General features: G+C 40.9%; 1 protein-coding gene across 5 annotated transcripts in view; it reads right to left on the bottom strand.

Annotated features, from left to right (window-relative positions):
• Positions 1 to 1,113: 1,113 nt before the first annotated feature.
• Positions 1,114 to 13,941, bottom strand: part of TRAF3IP1 (TRAF3 interacting protein 1) — a 45,202-nt gene continuing 32,374 nt past the window's right edge. For all 5 annotated transcript variants that reach the window (XM_069782180.1, XM_069782178.1, XM_069782179.1 and 2 more), the window contains 2 exons: positions 4,243 to 4,466; positions 1,114 to 1,517 (listed from right to left, as the gene is read on the bottom strand). In XM_069782180.1, the coding sequence (XP_069638281.1) occupies positions 1,352 to 1,517; positions 4,243 to 4,466 (390 nt within the window). In that variant the 3' untranslated portion in view covers positions 1,114 to 1,351. The remainder of the gene's footprint in view (positions 1,518 to 4,242; positions 4,467 to 13,941) is intronic.

Here is a 13,941-nt window from a genome sequence, read left to right as displayed (position 1 = left end):
CATTTAAGTTCATGTATCGAAATAAAAACATGGAAGTGACAATTCAAAAATGCAAAAGCAAAAACCATAGTGTCATATGCTGTTAAGAACAGATCAGAGTATTTCTCCTATTCCTTCCTTCACACGTCCCCTACTTTCTCTCCACCCCCACCAAAACCCCATGCAGCAAAGCATCCTTCCCTTTAAAATGTCTGTATTTAACATACTAAATACTCACGCTATTTGGTGATGATCCATTTGGTAGATTTTTCAAGGTCCAGATACCAGAAAAAGAAAGCAAGAAAAAAAAAAAACACAAACCCACAGATTTGCCAATCAAACAAGGAAAAACAAAGACGCTAGCACTTCATACACAATCCAAACAACATGGGAGGAGAAGATGTGCTCGCACATTACAAAAATCTTGAGAGAACAGCCTTGCAGGGGACTAAAGCCTTCTGTGCTCAGTGCAGTGTCATATAGTTGCTTCTACCCTAATACGCTTTGCAGATTTCGGAGTAAGTAAAGCTGGACTCTAACATGCAGTACACTCAGGAGGTCATTAGGAAAACAGTGCAGACATCTGCAGTTAACTAAAAAAATCAGTGGAATTATTCACATACAAAAAGCTACAGGAACATGCATTTGGGAGGAAACAGGTACTTAAATTAATCCTTTCCAAATGAACATATGCAATAAAAATGGAATTAACACCTGTGCAGATAAAATACTTCTGCTCCCTTACATGGTGATGCTCATATTGCATTTTCAGTTGTTCCTAATAAGATTCCTGAATGCTCTGAAAACATGACATCACCTCTGTAAGGGTGCAAAGAACTGCAAGTTACACAAGGCTTTACTTCCTGATCTTGTGGCATTGTTTTGTAGATAATTCTCCCTGTTAATAACAAACAGGATTCAGGAACCTTCTAACCTGCAGGAGCTTGGAACATTTTTTTAAAGGTGCAAAAGAAGTATCTAATACCCATTTTTCATGATAGCATGTTCAAAAGTAACCTCTGGAAATGAGGAGAAGAAGATGTAGAGGGAAGTGGCTCAGAAACTGTGCTGAACAGGCCAGGGAGGGAAAGAGGGCTATGAAGACCTGGTGAGTGAGTAACAGAAGTTCACATCTAAACAAAGAAGTTATTTTAATAGCTCTGCAACTTGAGCATTCAAATGAGTATCATTTTATCCTGGGTAATAGCAACATCTAAAGATCAATGCAATAATGGATTTTATATAATTTTTAGGCTTCTGGTCCCTAAATATTTTATAACTAAACAAGGCATATCTTAGTTTTCTCTGCTATTTTGTTTTTATTTGTTAGGAATGTCAGTCAGTCCCAAGGCTGCTTTTTTTCCCCCCTTCTTCACCTTCTTGAAGACAAGTTTATGCTAAGAACCATTCTCCGGATTTTTTCTTCGTTCTTTAAAATATTAGCTTTTACAGCACAGATCTTGTCTTGCTGGTCTTTAATCAACTGTTCCAGTTCAGCCAGATCAGCTTTTAACGGTTCTACAGCACTGTCTGTGATGCTGAAAGAGACACAAAGAGAGTAATGTTATTGGAAACATTATGCTGCTTCGGGTTACTCAAGCCTCCAAGAAAGTACATTCAATACCTGAAAGTTTGCAAAGAATTTAAGTTGCGCCCACCCTTCGTGAAAGAAAGTTTAGAATAAGCAGCACAAAAGCAAAGCTAACAACATGGACAGAGTAGAATACTGTTCAAGAGAGATCACCCACAATTCAGCAGTACACAGTCACTTCTTGGCTAATCCAGTTTTCTGCTAAAATCCTGCTTTCTGCTAAAATTCTGCTAAAAACTGCTTTGCAGTTATTTCACCCCACACTGGGCATACGTCAAGCACTTCTTTCATTTTACCCAGCCAAAAGCTGCAACCACCTGGCTCAGGGATGAAGCAGCACTGGACTCTGTGGGATATAACCCAAAAAGGACCAGAGATGTTGTGGATGCCCCATCCCTGGAAGTGTTCAAGGTCAGGTTGGATGGGGCTTTGAGCAACCTGGTCTAGTGGAAGGTGTCCCTGCCTGTGGCAGGGGGGTTGGACTAGGTGATCTTTAAAGGTCCCCTCTGATCGAAACCATTCTGTGATTCTAAGGACACCCACGTTTTACAGGGGCCCCTGAGTCCTACCATGATACACATGGTAACAGCCATCCCTGTGGGCCTCATCACAGGAGCTTAAAGGAAAGAAGCACATGGCAGAGAGGGACAAATACAGCTGCTGTGGAGGTTGCTGGCCTGCTACCAGCTATTTCCTACAATAACCCAGAAAGCCAGCAGCAAGACATCAGCAGCTGCCAGCAGCACCAAGCTGCAGCAGGTAGACATCTGAGAAGAAGCAAGGTATATGAACTGACCCATCACTAGCTGCTGACAAGGGCAGGCAATCCCACACTAATAGGAAATTTAATAAATCCTATGCTAATAAACCACAAGTACACTGATGCATCTGAAGTGAATGGAGCTGTTTGGCTTTAAAACAAATGTGCCCCCTTCTGTAATGTTTTGCTGGTCTTCAGGAACACTGAACAGCCAGGGAAATGACAGCCTAAACTTGCCTGCTGTCATTCTGAATTACCCAGTCACTTTGAGGACTCATTAGCTAAAGTCCGCATCTCAAAACCATTTAGTTTTCCCCTCCTCTCTACCCCATTAGCATAAATCACAAAAAGCATCGCCAGAAATTGCACTAACATTTCCCCAACGGGATCCTTCAATTGTCTTTCACAGAAGCAAAGAAAACAAAGACATGCATCCAAATTCCAGTACATATGGGAAGCATTGTCTTCTTCATGTCTGATACTCTGTAATTCTTTCCTGAAGGATTGGACATGCCTTAGCGCTACACTGATCTGATTAAGATCTCATACGAAGCTTTATGCAGTGCAGGGATATGCTGCGACAGTCTCGGCTCATGAAAGGGAACCGACTGGCTCAGCTGAAGGGATGCTAGCCTGCCTGCAGTCTTGGACGAAACAGCTGGCCATTGTAAAGCTTGGTTTCACATAAATCTGCAAACAAATTCAGCTGGGCAGTTCCTTCTGCCCACTCCCCCTCTCCTTCCACACCAATGTCAAGAAGACAGTCTTGTCCCCAGTACACTTTGCCTGGGAACGCAGGGGACAGCAAAGCATGTACAGTCACTGTGCTGGGAAAGCAGCCGAAGTATAAACGCCTTGTTTGGCAAGGCCAAAGTGGATCCACTGAGTAAGCACATGCCTGGAGAAAGACCTGAGACTTGCTCCCTGTCACTAGGTGTGGTCCAAAGGCCAGTGAGTCAATGCCTCAGTTTCTCCAACCGTAAAATAAAGCCAAACACCATTTCCTTTCTCTTTGCAGGGCTGGTGCATTCCAAGGCCAACCACAGTTTTAAAGCCTGTCAAGGTTTTGGGATAGAAGGTGCTATGTAAGTGCAAGGAATTAACATCATTACACTTTATATGTGAACCAAAGCCCTAATTCCCACCCCAGCCAGTGGACTAAGCCAGCAGCTGTAAATTTCCAACATTTAACACATTGCTACCTACCAAGATAGGACTTAGCTAAGAATACCACCCATACTTGCTTCTGCATGAATGAAGCACATCGATTCAGGGAGCAGCAAATCTATCTAGGCTGATTGTGAATCCAAGAAGATCACTATGTAGTTCATGTTTAAGATCAGAGGACACACACCTAGAAGGGACGTTCTGTTTTCAAGGAGCATAAGGACACATTGGTGAGACAAGTAAGGTCAAAGAACCTGTTTCTAGGCTTGACCTCCTTGTTTCTATTATGCATGTCACCTTCACTCTCTGGCATTCTAATGTTGTTTTTTAATCTTGCACAAATAACAACTTATTAACACCACTGCAGAACACGCTGAATTCAATGGCACAAAGAGAGCAGGTTGTTATTCAGGAACCCACTCCTAGTCCCAATTCAAAAACTACTTTGTTTACTAAGCTCTTCTCCCATTGCTCCTTATGTATTTGTGAGAAGAAACAAATCAAGCCCTCTCATATCGCACAAGCATTTGCATCTCTGCTGTCACATACATCGTGTGAAATTGAGCTGAAAAGACATTAAGACTTTAACACTTCAAAAAACAATTCAGACTGCAAAAAAATATCCCCAAACCACAAACATGACTGATGACAAATTTGCTTTGAAAAAACGAGTAGAACTCTCCCCTCTCCTAAAAACAGAAATTTGTCTCGAGAGATAAATCAAACTTTCCTTGACCACACTCACCTTTGTTCTTTCTGTAGAGCTTCTGCATGCTGTCTGTTCTCATGCCGCCACATCTGCAACTCATTCTTCATGGCATCCATATCTTCTTGAATGTAATCCATGATCCTGCCAAGCGTAAGGGCACTCCGGCACAGAGTCTGAATAGAGACCTGAAACTTCTCAATTTCTTTGGCTACCAAGTCTCTCTCTTTCTTCCTAGCTGCTTCTGATATAAAGGGCTTCTCCTAACAGAAAGGATGAATAAGAAGGAAAGCATCAAAGCTAGGGAAAACGGTTGTTGCACATGAGGTGTTGAATGAAGAATGTTTTAGAGACTGCTAACTGTGAAGTATCTGGAGAAATGTTTTTGACAATCTGCAATGAAAGAGAAGAAATGAAGCAATAGTCTAGAAATAGATGAGCAGAAAGCATGCTGTATCCAAGTCACCACTGCTACAGAGGACTGCTACAAAACTGTGCAATGGCATCAGCAATATTAAAGTGCTTTCCAGATCACAAGTGCACAAAAGTAAAGTTAGTATTTGATCCTATAAATGATCTCACTGATGTTCTCATTCTCGACATGATCTTTCCCAAAGCAGTGCGTGTAGCAGGGGGAAAACCTGCTTCACATTCAGTCATGGTTTACCTCAACCTATTTCTATATATTGAAAGGGAAATCTCTGCGGCTTAATGTGGCATCATCAAACAGAATCTCTCAGCAGCCATGTCATACTCAACAACACTTCTGTTATCAATCTGCTGCTGCCACTGGCATTCACTGTGTAAATCACACATCCATCCATCCTCCCCCTGCGCACTCTATGGGGCAAGGCTGGGCTGTCACTGTGTCACTCCAGAGCCCTGCACCAGGACTTGGTGGATTGGCATTTACTCAATACTGCTGCAAGTCACAGTGCGTAACGACACTGAAAAAAAGGTCATGTTAAAGTCTGGGCGAAGATGATTACGAAATCTGAAAGGCAGTAATTTGGAGAAGCAGAAGCACCCCCGCTTATGATGTTACAGGCTACTGCACCATAAACATTCATTGGACCTGCTTGCCACAGTGTTTTGCTGCTACTTGGGAGCTACAGTGGATGCTGAAGGGCACAGCCTCCTCCTAGTTCTCCAAACTGGTCCTTTCAAGACGCTTCTCTCCCTCCACTGTCTCTATCTGGATTTCCAGCTCCTAATGCTCGTCCTAATAATAGCACTTCACACTGCACAGCTAAAATAGACGGCGGTTATTCCATGCCTTGTACTTCTGTTAACAGTGGTTGTAAAATCATGCAGGCTGCAGATGTGGCCTCAATAAACTCCACTACTCAAAAATAATTTGGTCTTGTGCACACTTCCCTCATGTGCAGCCAGCAGAGTCTCTGTGGTCAATCTCCTGAAGCCTCCTAGCTTACTGCAAGTTAAATACAGAGAAAATGTTTGCTAAAGTGGCAAAGTCATGAAGAGAAAAAGGATGCCATAAAAAGAGCAAAGTGATGCCACATTACTAACACACCATAATAATCTTATTCCAGGAAAGCCTTCCCTGAAAACAACAATCACCTTTAAAGAAAAGCCCGTTGTGTTTTTTCTCCCCCATCAAGAAGAACAACCTAATTTTTCTTTCTTTCCAAGAGCCCTACAGGTCGAATTCCCAAACTGAGTTTTCCTTTAAGACACACAAAGCTTTAAGTAAAGTTTATTTAAAGTCATTTTGGTCATTTAATGTATGCCGGAAAACTAGAAAGGTCTTTCTCTACCACCCCAACCACAGAATCAACCAATTCCTAAGCACATTTCCTAGCGGCTATATAAACACAGAGGTGGCAGTGTGCTTCTCTCTCATACTGGGACACCAAATCTACCACGCTGTCCCCTCTTGCCCTCCTACCCAATTGGCCTGTCTTCCTGTGCGAGCTGTGGGCTGTTTGTTCAGCTGCATTTGGAGGCAGCAGGGACTACTGCCAAACACATTTCAGCAGCCCTTGGCTTACTGATGAACTCAGATATGTATATATATATATTTTAGAAAAATACTTCTAAAGATTTGAAGGCTGGGATTTATTTACGTCTGATGCTTGTGTTTTACCACACACGCGGTACATGAAAACTGTGGGACTTCTGAGTTTACTGCAATTTTATAATGTTGAAGTCGTTTAATTAGGAACTGGGCTGAAGTGACAAATGCTGCTGAACTTGTGACCTTTGCTTCCTAAGTCAATTCGTGAGTGCTGGCTAAACTGTTAAAAATAACACTCATCTTAATTCCTTCTCACTCGACCCATACCTCTCTCACAGAAGCAGGTGTTTCATTATACTACATTACATAAAACACGTTATTTAGATACTTTCTGGAGCCATCCATGTGTTTGCTATCCTTTACGACGCAAAGATGAAAGCGCTGCTTCTTGCCCCATTTCATCCCCTGAGAGCTGGTGAGCACCCCCGTTCTGAGCACAGCCGCTTAGGGTTGAGCAGATCTTCTCTCCTGGCTTCCCTCCTTGGCCAACCTCTGAGCACAATGGCCAACAGTGTTCCCATCAATGTCATCCAGCTTCTCTCCCTGTTGATCTTGCAGGTCCCCAGAGAAGAAAGCTTTTGCCCAGGTGCCCCTGAAGGCACAGATCACAGGACAGGGTCCTGCACACCAGCCATTTACTAGGGCTAAGCACACATCTCAGGTTGACAAAAGTTTCTCTCCTTGCTGCAGCTAGCAAAGATGTATGAACAGATCTGCACTCTTACAGTGTTTCAGAACTCTTTGCGCTCTATTCTAATTCTGTTTTCCTAGTCCTTGCTACACATTGTGCTCTACCAAAGCCATAGGGAAGGCTTAATCCATGGTACCATACTTTCCACGTGTCATTGGCAAGTTACCTATAAAGACAATCACCTTCAGTTCAGCAGCAGAGTTGCATCAGATCCAACAGCTTTCCAAGAAGAAGTCTCATTGCCTTGTTTTTCCTCTCCTCCTAAGTGCACCAAGCCCTTACCACTTTCCTCCCTGCCATCCATTATAAGAAGCCACCGTCAAGAGATAAGGAATTTGTTTCAAATACAACTATCTCAAAAGCGAGAAGACTCAGCCAGCCCATTATCTGAGGATACAGTTGAGTGTATGAAAACCTGAAGAATGCTTCGTTTTTATTTTCCAAATGTGGAGTTCAATGTTTTATGTTCTTGTAATGCTGGTGTGACCTCCCTGATACCTAGACAGTCCAAGCAGCCACACTTCTCAACACCAGCAAGTATGGTATGAAAATAAAAAATGAAAAAGAAGTTAAAATCCCACAATTCAGCAAACCAGAATGGTATACTTTAAAACACAGATCCAGCTAACAATTTGAAATATTTCATGCTAAAATACACATCTGCTTGAAAAGCTCAAGTGGAAATAAAACACCATGGAATATTTTCTATGAATCAGGAAGATGCCCTTAAAGTGTATCAGTAAATACTAAAAAATAATTTTAGTGTCCCTGTAACTTCAGCATACTCTTTGTGTAGTACAATTCTTCAAAACTGACATAAAAAGGATAAAATATTATCCCACCCGAAGTAATTTCAAGTACTGAAACATACTACCACTAAAAATCCATGAAATACTATTTAGACTTAAACAGGTACATCAATAGGCTTGTTAAAACCCCTGTGTCTTTGAAATACATACTATATGATACTGAAGTGGTGTAAGAACCTGCAAGAGTTTTTTTTTAGCATATCTCTCTAAAGGAGAAGCACTTAAATTTCAAGCTCCCAAGAAAAATTTCCCAACACCTGAAGGTGCAGTAGCTCAACTGGCACAGCAGTGTCCCTCCTCACACAAGTTAAAAAATAACCAGCAATTCTTTCTATTATTTCACTAACACCTGTACTACCAAGATACCATGTTACATTTCCTGCAGTCTACAGAAAGCTGAGCTCAGGACAGAGAATTATCACCATGGAGCACCCAAGCTTTGCCAGCTATTGCTGATTATAAGTAATTAAGGGGCAGGGGGTGGGGAAAGCCATAGTGTCTGTTCTCAGTTTCATAGTTACGGTTATGGGTTAAAATCTACGTGGGACACTCTTTTAAATCACTATGAATTATGGCAGATGGTTTATTACAACAGGCAACGTGGGTGGTAAGAGTCCTGAATGCCACCTTTGCTCATTTTGCACAAACATGTAACAGGATATATTCAGTTTTAAGAAAAATGCCAGAATCAGAATTGTTCCAGTCTATTTAATTAGGCCCTACACCTCAATGAACTCTCCTTTCACAAAAGCCCAAGAATCAATAAATTATCCCCATATAAAAGCCTATATCACTTCTGTAGGCCCAACACGCTTCCTTTCCTTCGTGTTTTTCATAAGGCACCAAGATAAATGTTTATTTTGGATTCCTGAGAAAAAGTCTGCCTTTCCCATTACCTCAATGTGAACAGAACACAACATGGACTCAGATGCAGGGACCTGAGAAATTAAAAAGCAGGAATTTTCTTTTTCATCAATAAAGGGGAAATTATCAACAGGGCTCCAGAAACCACCAGAATTTACTTGTGTTTAATTTACCCTTGCTAAAGCAATTAGTATAAATATTGCATTGTGCACAGCTCCCTAAAAATGGATCATTCACAAGACATCCATTTCCTATAGCTGGGCTGTTGAGGGCCTTTGAAGTGCCTGACATCTACTAAGCTAAAGAGGCGATAAGATTTTTTTTTTCCCTACTGTTTGAAAAGTTTATTTCTAGAAACAGTACTTGCTCACTTTTATATAGCTTCTCCTTTGTTTCCATTTTTTTAATTAACAGTTTTTAAATATGAATCAGATTAGAACAAACATCCATCAAGTACTTAATAGTTTCTACAGCCCCTTTTAACTATTGTATTATGTCCCATTATGAAAACAGACCCAAGTAATCATACTTTTATTGAGCTATACCATTTCCCCCCTCCCTGTTTCTATAGGACAGGACAGAAACTTCATTTTGGACAAGTAATTTTGATACATTCAATGCAAAAACAACAAGGTAGGTTTTTTTAATTGTACAAAATATTTTTTGATCATAAAGGGTGTTTTCTTTTCCTGGTTTTTACAGAGTCTGCATTTTAAGTAGATTGTAACTATCCACTAGGGATCACCATAAGAAACTCTTTCACAGAAACACAGGGAAAACAGTAAATGTTAAATCATTTCAAACGAACAGGATGCTATTTCTGCTTATGCCAGGTACCGAGTTCAGTAACAGGCCAAGGAATCGGAGACACAATGTTCTTTACCATTAGATTTTCCAGAGCTAGTCTGACCTGCTTCTGAGTTGGAAGGTACCAAAAGAAAAATAAAAGGATAGCTCTTTAAAGGGGGCTTTTTTTTCTTTTTTTGGGGGGGGGCGTGGGGTGGTGGTGGTTTTTTTCCCCCCAGTTCATATTTGATACCTCTAAAGCTGGACTTTTCAGACGTACATAAACACCCCGCCTCAGCCCCCAGAGCCAGTCTGTTTTCCTTCACATTCAGTCCATGTTGGGGAGAAGTCAGTACATAAAACCTCACGTATTTGGTGCAGTATTCAGCACGCTAAGCAGAATCCTGTGAGTCTGGTCTGACCACACACATGCCAACAGACAACTCTAGTGGTAATTAACGATAGCAGATAGTATTAATTCAACCATAATGGCATATTGGGTGCCAGTCCTGCCCAGCTTTCCTTTTCTGCTCAACTCCTGAAACTCTGGGTCCACAACCCCCTTTCTCTTGAAAAAGCAGCCTCTTTACTGTTCAAAAAGAATTTGCAATAAACCTGTTCCTTGTGTTAAACAACTGCTTTCACACCAGTCTATGCCCCAGCCAAATCCACTGATAAGCTTCTTGAAATATGTGAGTCACCTGTACTGTGTCTTACAACACACTGCTGCTACACAGCTGATGCACGGCATCCTCTCCTAGGGATGGAAATCACAGCTGTCTCACTGCACTTTTATATATCCTTTCTGTTTAACATATCCATCTGCTGTCTCATGTTGTATTTATACCGTACCCACAGGAGAGAACATTTTGTGTTTTTGTGTGCATAGGCCACAGCAAAGGAGCCATGGTACCAGGAATATCACAAGAGTGACAAAAATCCTGTCCCTGTGTTCACAGCTTGTAACACAATTACATGGGGACCATAGGGTTTTTGTTTCTGAGAGTGGGTAGTAGTGCAACAAGGACACTCAAGCACACACTCATTCAATTTAAGCTCCTGTGGTGCTTGTAATTAACCAGACTGCTGGGTACAGTTCTTATGTTTGAGGAATTGTATGCTTGCACTAAAAGTTTCTCACTGCAGCTTTATTCAGATCACTGCATTAACATCACACCGTCATGAACAGAGCTGTCACACAAAGATGAAAGCCCTTCTGCAGGTAACTCCTATTAAATTTTACTGGCAGCATTTCTTATGATATATTAAGCTGGCAGGATGCTGAGAAGCTGTGGTCTTGAATGGTGAGCCTCTTCAAAACACTTAAATGGTGGGACATATGCATACATCTGGTTAACATGACACATTACTAATTGCACTGACTGGAGGGGACACCCAATGTCGTGCAGCTGATGGGTTAATGTAAAAATCAATGACCTGAAGAACTTTAAACAAACAGAATCAGCAATGATTGTATTTGTTCTAAGCTTAGAAGTACATATTTAATTTATAACATTGGTAATTAAAGTTAATATTATCCAGGTGCTAAGCGACTTAGTATCACTTGTTCCTCACAGAAACCTCAAAGTTGCTTCTTTTCTGAAGCCCATGGACTGTATTTGGTAGTGCAAAGATGGAAATTCTGTGATCCCACTTGCTTCAACTATTTAATAACCTGCCTACATTTTCCACACATCAAATAAATGAAGTGGAATACAAAATGTAACATCTGTTTCTTTCTCTGTTTAACATTAGAGGGTTAGATTCTAAACAAATACATTTAGGAAGTCTTTTTAGGAATTTGTTAGGCTGAACACAGCTAATCAAGGCAGCAAAAATCTTGTGTATTTCCAGAATGACCTCTTTGTTTGACCTGAAAATTGTGTATATTATTTTAAGTTTCTGCACATGCAAAACCTAGATGATGAAAGCCCCAGCTCTCTTTCCTTTTCTCTTCTTTTTCTTTATTAAAACTTCTTAAAAAGCAAATGCATGTTTGCAAAATACAGCACATAAAAGGTTTCAGAGGAATGTTTTTAACACAAATAAATGGTCCTCAGCAATCAGCAGTTAGAAGTAAAGGTGTAAAACATCCCCAAGAGTTCACCAGTGTTACATTTGGATTAAGTATTAATTCACCAACTCCGCCTAATTTCTAGGTGATTAATCCACAATAAATCAGGTAGATACATTGATCATTTTTTTGCTAAGTATTAGCCAAAAGTTCCAGCACTCAGACTACAAACATATTTTTTAATCCATTCAGTTTCCCAACGGGCAGAAGAACAATGCTTTAAAGACTAATGAATGTAACTGGGAAAATATTTCATTTATTTTGTATTTATTGAATAGTTTAACAAAACGAGGGAAGATGAACATTCTTACTGACGGACACAAGGATAACCTTCACTTCGTCATACATAATTTCCCAAAGCAAGTATTCCTCCAAATTTTCACTGGACTTTTGGTTACCTTACTCCAAAATACAGGAGTACAATTACATTTTACTCTCCAATGCATAATACGTTTTGGAATACAGTTGCATACTGATGTAGAAGATATTTCTTCTGGAGAGTTTGATGGAAAACAAATTAAATAAAAGAGCTGACAGTCTGGGGAGAAATGGTCAAATCCCAGACTGATACTGCTTCCCAGCAGACTGCAGAGCTAGACCTGGCACAAAACCTACGGCCATTTGAACACAGCACACTGACCAGAGTTCATTGACGCATTCTCGCAGTCCCATCAACACAACAGGACGTGGTTCCACTTGCCTGCCTAGACCACTTGGCAGGAATAAACCACTTGCAACTCTTCCTTCTTTTTAATTACTTTTGCTGCCTCCCTCTGAAGAGATTCCACAGACCAGTAACTATTCCTCCAAAAACTGCTGGTCTGCAGTCTCACAAGAAAAAAATCTTGCTGCTACTGCTTTCCTCATGATGTTAGGAACACCCCTCAGACATGAGACGGGCTCATGATGCTAGGGCGACACGAGCGTGCCAGACCCCTGCCTGCTACTCCGTGTATATCTGGTCCGTGAAATATTCCCAGAGGCAATGCCACGTTGGAAATATATTTTTTACTTTTACTGTCTCCTGCGTCACAGTGTCTCTAACCTCTAAAATATATTCCCAGGATTCAGTAATGTCTCCAGCTCATGTTTTCTGAACTACATCTGTCAAGTCCCAGTCACTGACTCCGAGCATTTTTAATCATTTTTTCCTCTGCTGTCAGGAAAACTACGCTTCTCCTCTCTGGATTGCAACGACTTCAACAACATAATTTGAAAAGCAGTAGCAGCAAAGAAACGTACTGCAGTAGCAGCCAGCTGCTTGAATATGAGATCAGATGATATTCCAGGAGCTTAGTGTTGTATGCAAGTTTTCACGTGATGGACTAGGAAGTCAGCACGTTTTTTTCCAGAATTAGTTGTCTATTATCAGTGCTGCTAACATAGATCAGTGCTTCAAAAGATGCAACAAAAGACAAACAAGGACTGAATGAATGTTTTAGAGACTGAAAATGGGCAACTGGACTAAACGGTTGTTGTAGAAGGACACAATTGTCCACATGCATTAAAAAAAATCTAAGGGGTTAAAAGGGAATTGTTTTAGTTAGTTAGTTACTCTTATTCAGAAAAAAAACGCAGAAAATTTAGCACAAACACCAGAGGAAGCTTCCCGAGCATGAAATCCATGCGGTTTTGTAAACCCTCCCCCATTGTCCCTTTCTATGTCCAGTGTTAGAGCTGACAGGACACAAGACCAAACAGTACAGCCTACAGCACAATTACGTACTGGCAGAAGATATTAAACTAACGACTACCAAAACTTAGTCTCGAGACTGATGATTCAACAGCACCACCTAGTTACAAAACCAGGAACAGGAACAGCTGGATCTCTTGTCTCACAAGAGTGCCAGCTCAACATGCACTCCAATAATGAGCTTTAGAGCTACCACATAAACACAGCAGTATCAACTTTTAACCCTTCTTTTCTCCAAAATAAAGACAGAACTTATTCAAGCAGGCAAATTTTCACATCAGACACGTTCTTTAGAAATAGCCAGCAGTGTTCCAATGATCAGTACACAGACACCACAAGCTGCGCATTTATAATAAACGGTATATAATTTAGCAAGTTGGATGAAGCTGTCACTATTCATAACAGATTATGAACAGGAAAACAAAAGGTGTTTTCCTATTTTAAGAATTCATTTCCTTCTATAATCTCAGCCCTTGCAATATGTGAAAGGAATTTTTCTTCCAGCCAAGCAGGCCTGGATCTCGGATAGTCCCAAACTTCAGATGGGGAGATACTCCCCCAAGGGTCTGATCTGCCATCCCAACTTTCTCAACCTGCTGCAGAAGAAATGAAAAGGCTGGACTGTGTGGCAGCATAACCCATTACCACTGGACATGAAAGCATATGGGAGTATCTCTAGTTAAGAGGAGAGAATTGTTGATTTTACCCTCCCAAATCCAAGCCTACAAGTTAACACTGTGTCACTTTTGCTGCAGATTGTAGAGGTGATTATAAAGTCATACA

The sequence above is a fragment of the Haliaeetus albicilla genome, chromosome 4 (assembly GCF_947461875.1).
Source record: "Haliaeetus albicilla chromosome 4, bHalAlb1.1, whole genome shotgun sequence".
In the NCBI taxonomy this organism is placed as follows: Eukaryota; Metazoa; Chordata; class Aves; order Accipitriformes; family Accipitridae; genus Haliaeetus; species Haliaeetus albicilla.
Note: the sequence above shows the minus strand (reverse complement) of the source record. Positions and strands in the feature narration are given on the sequence as shown.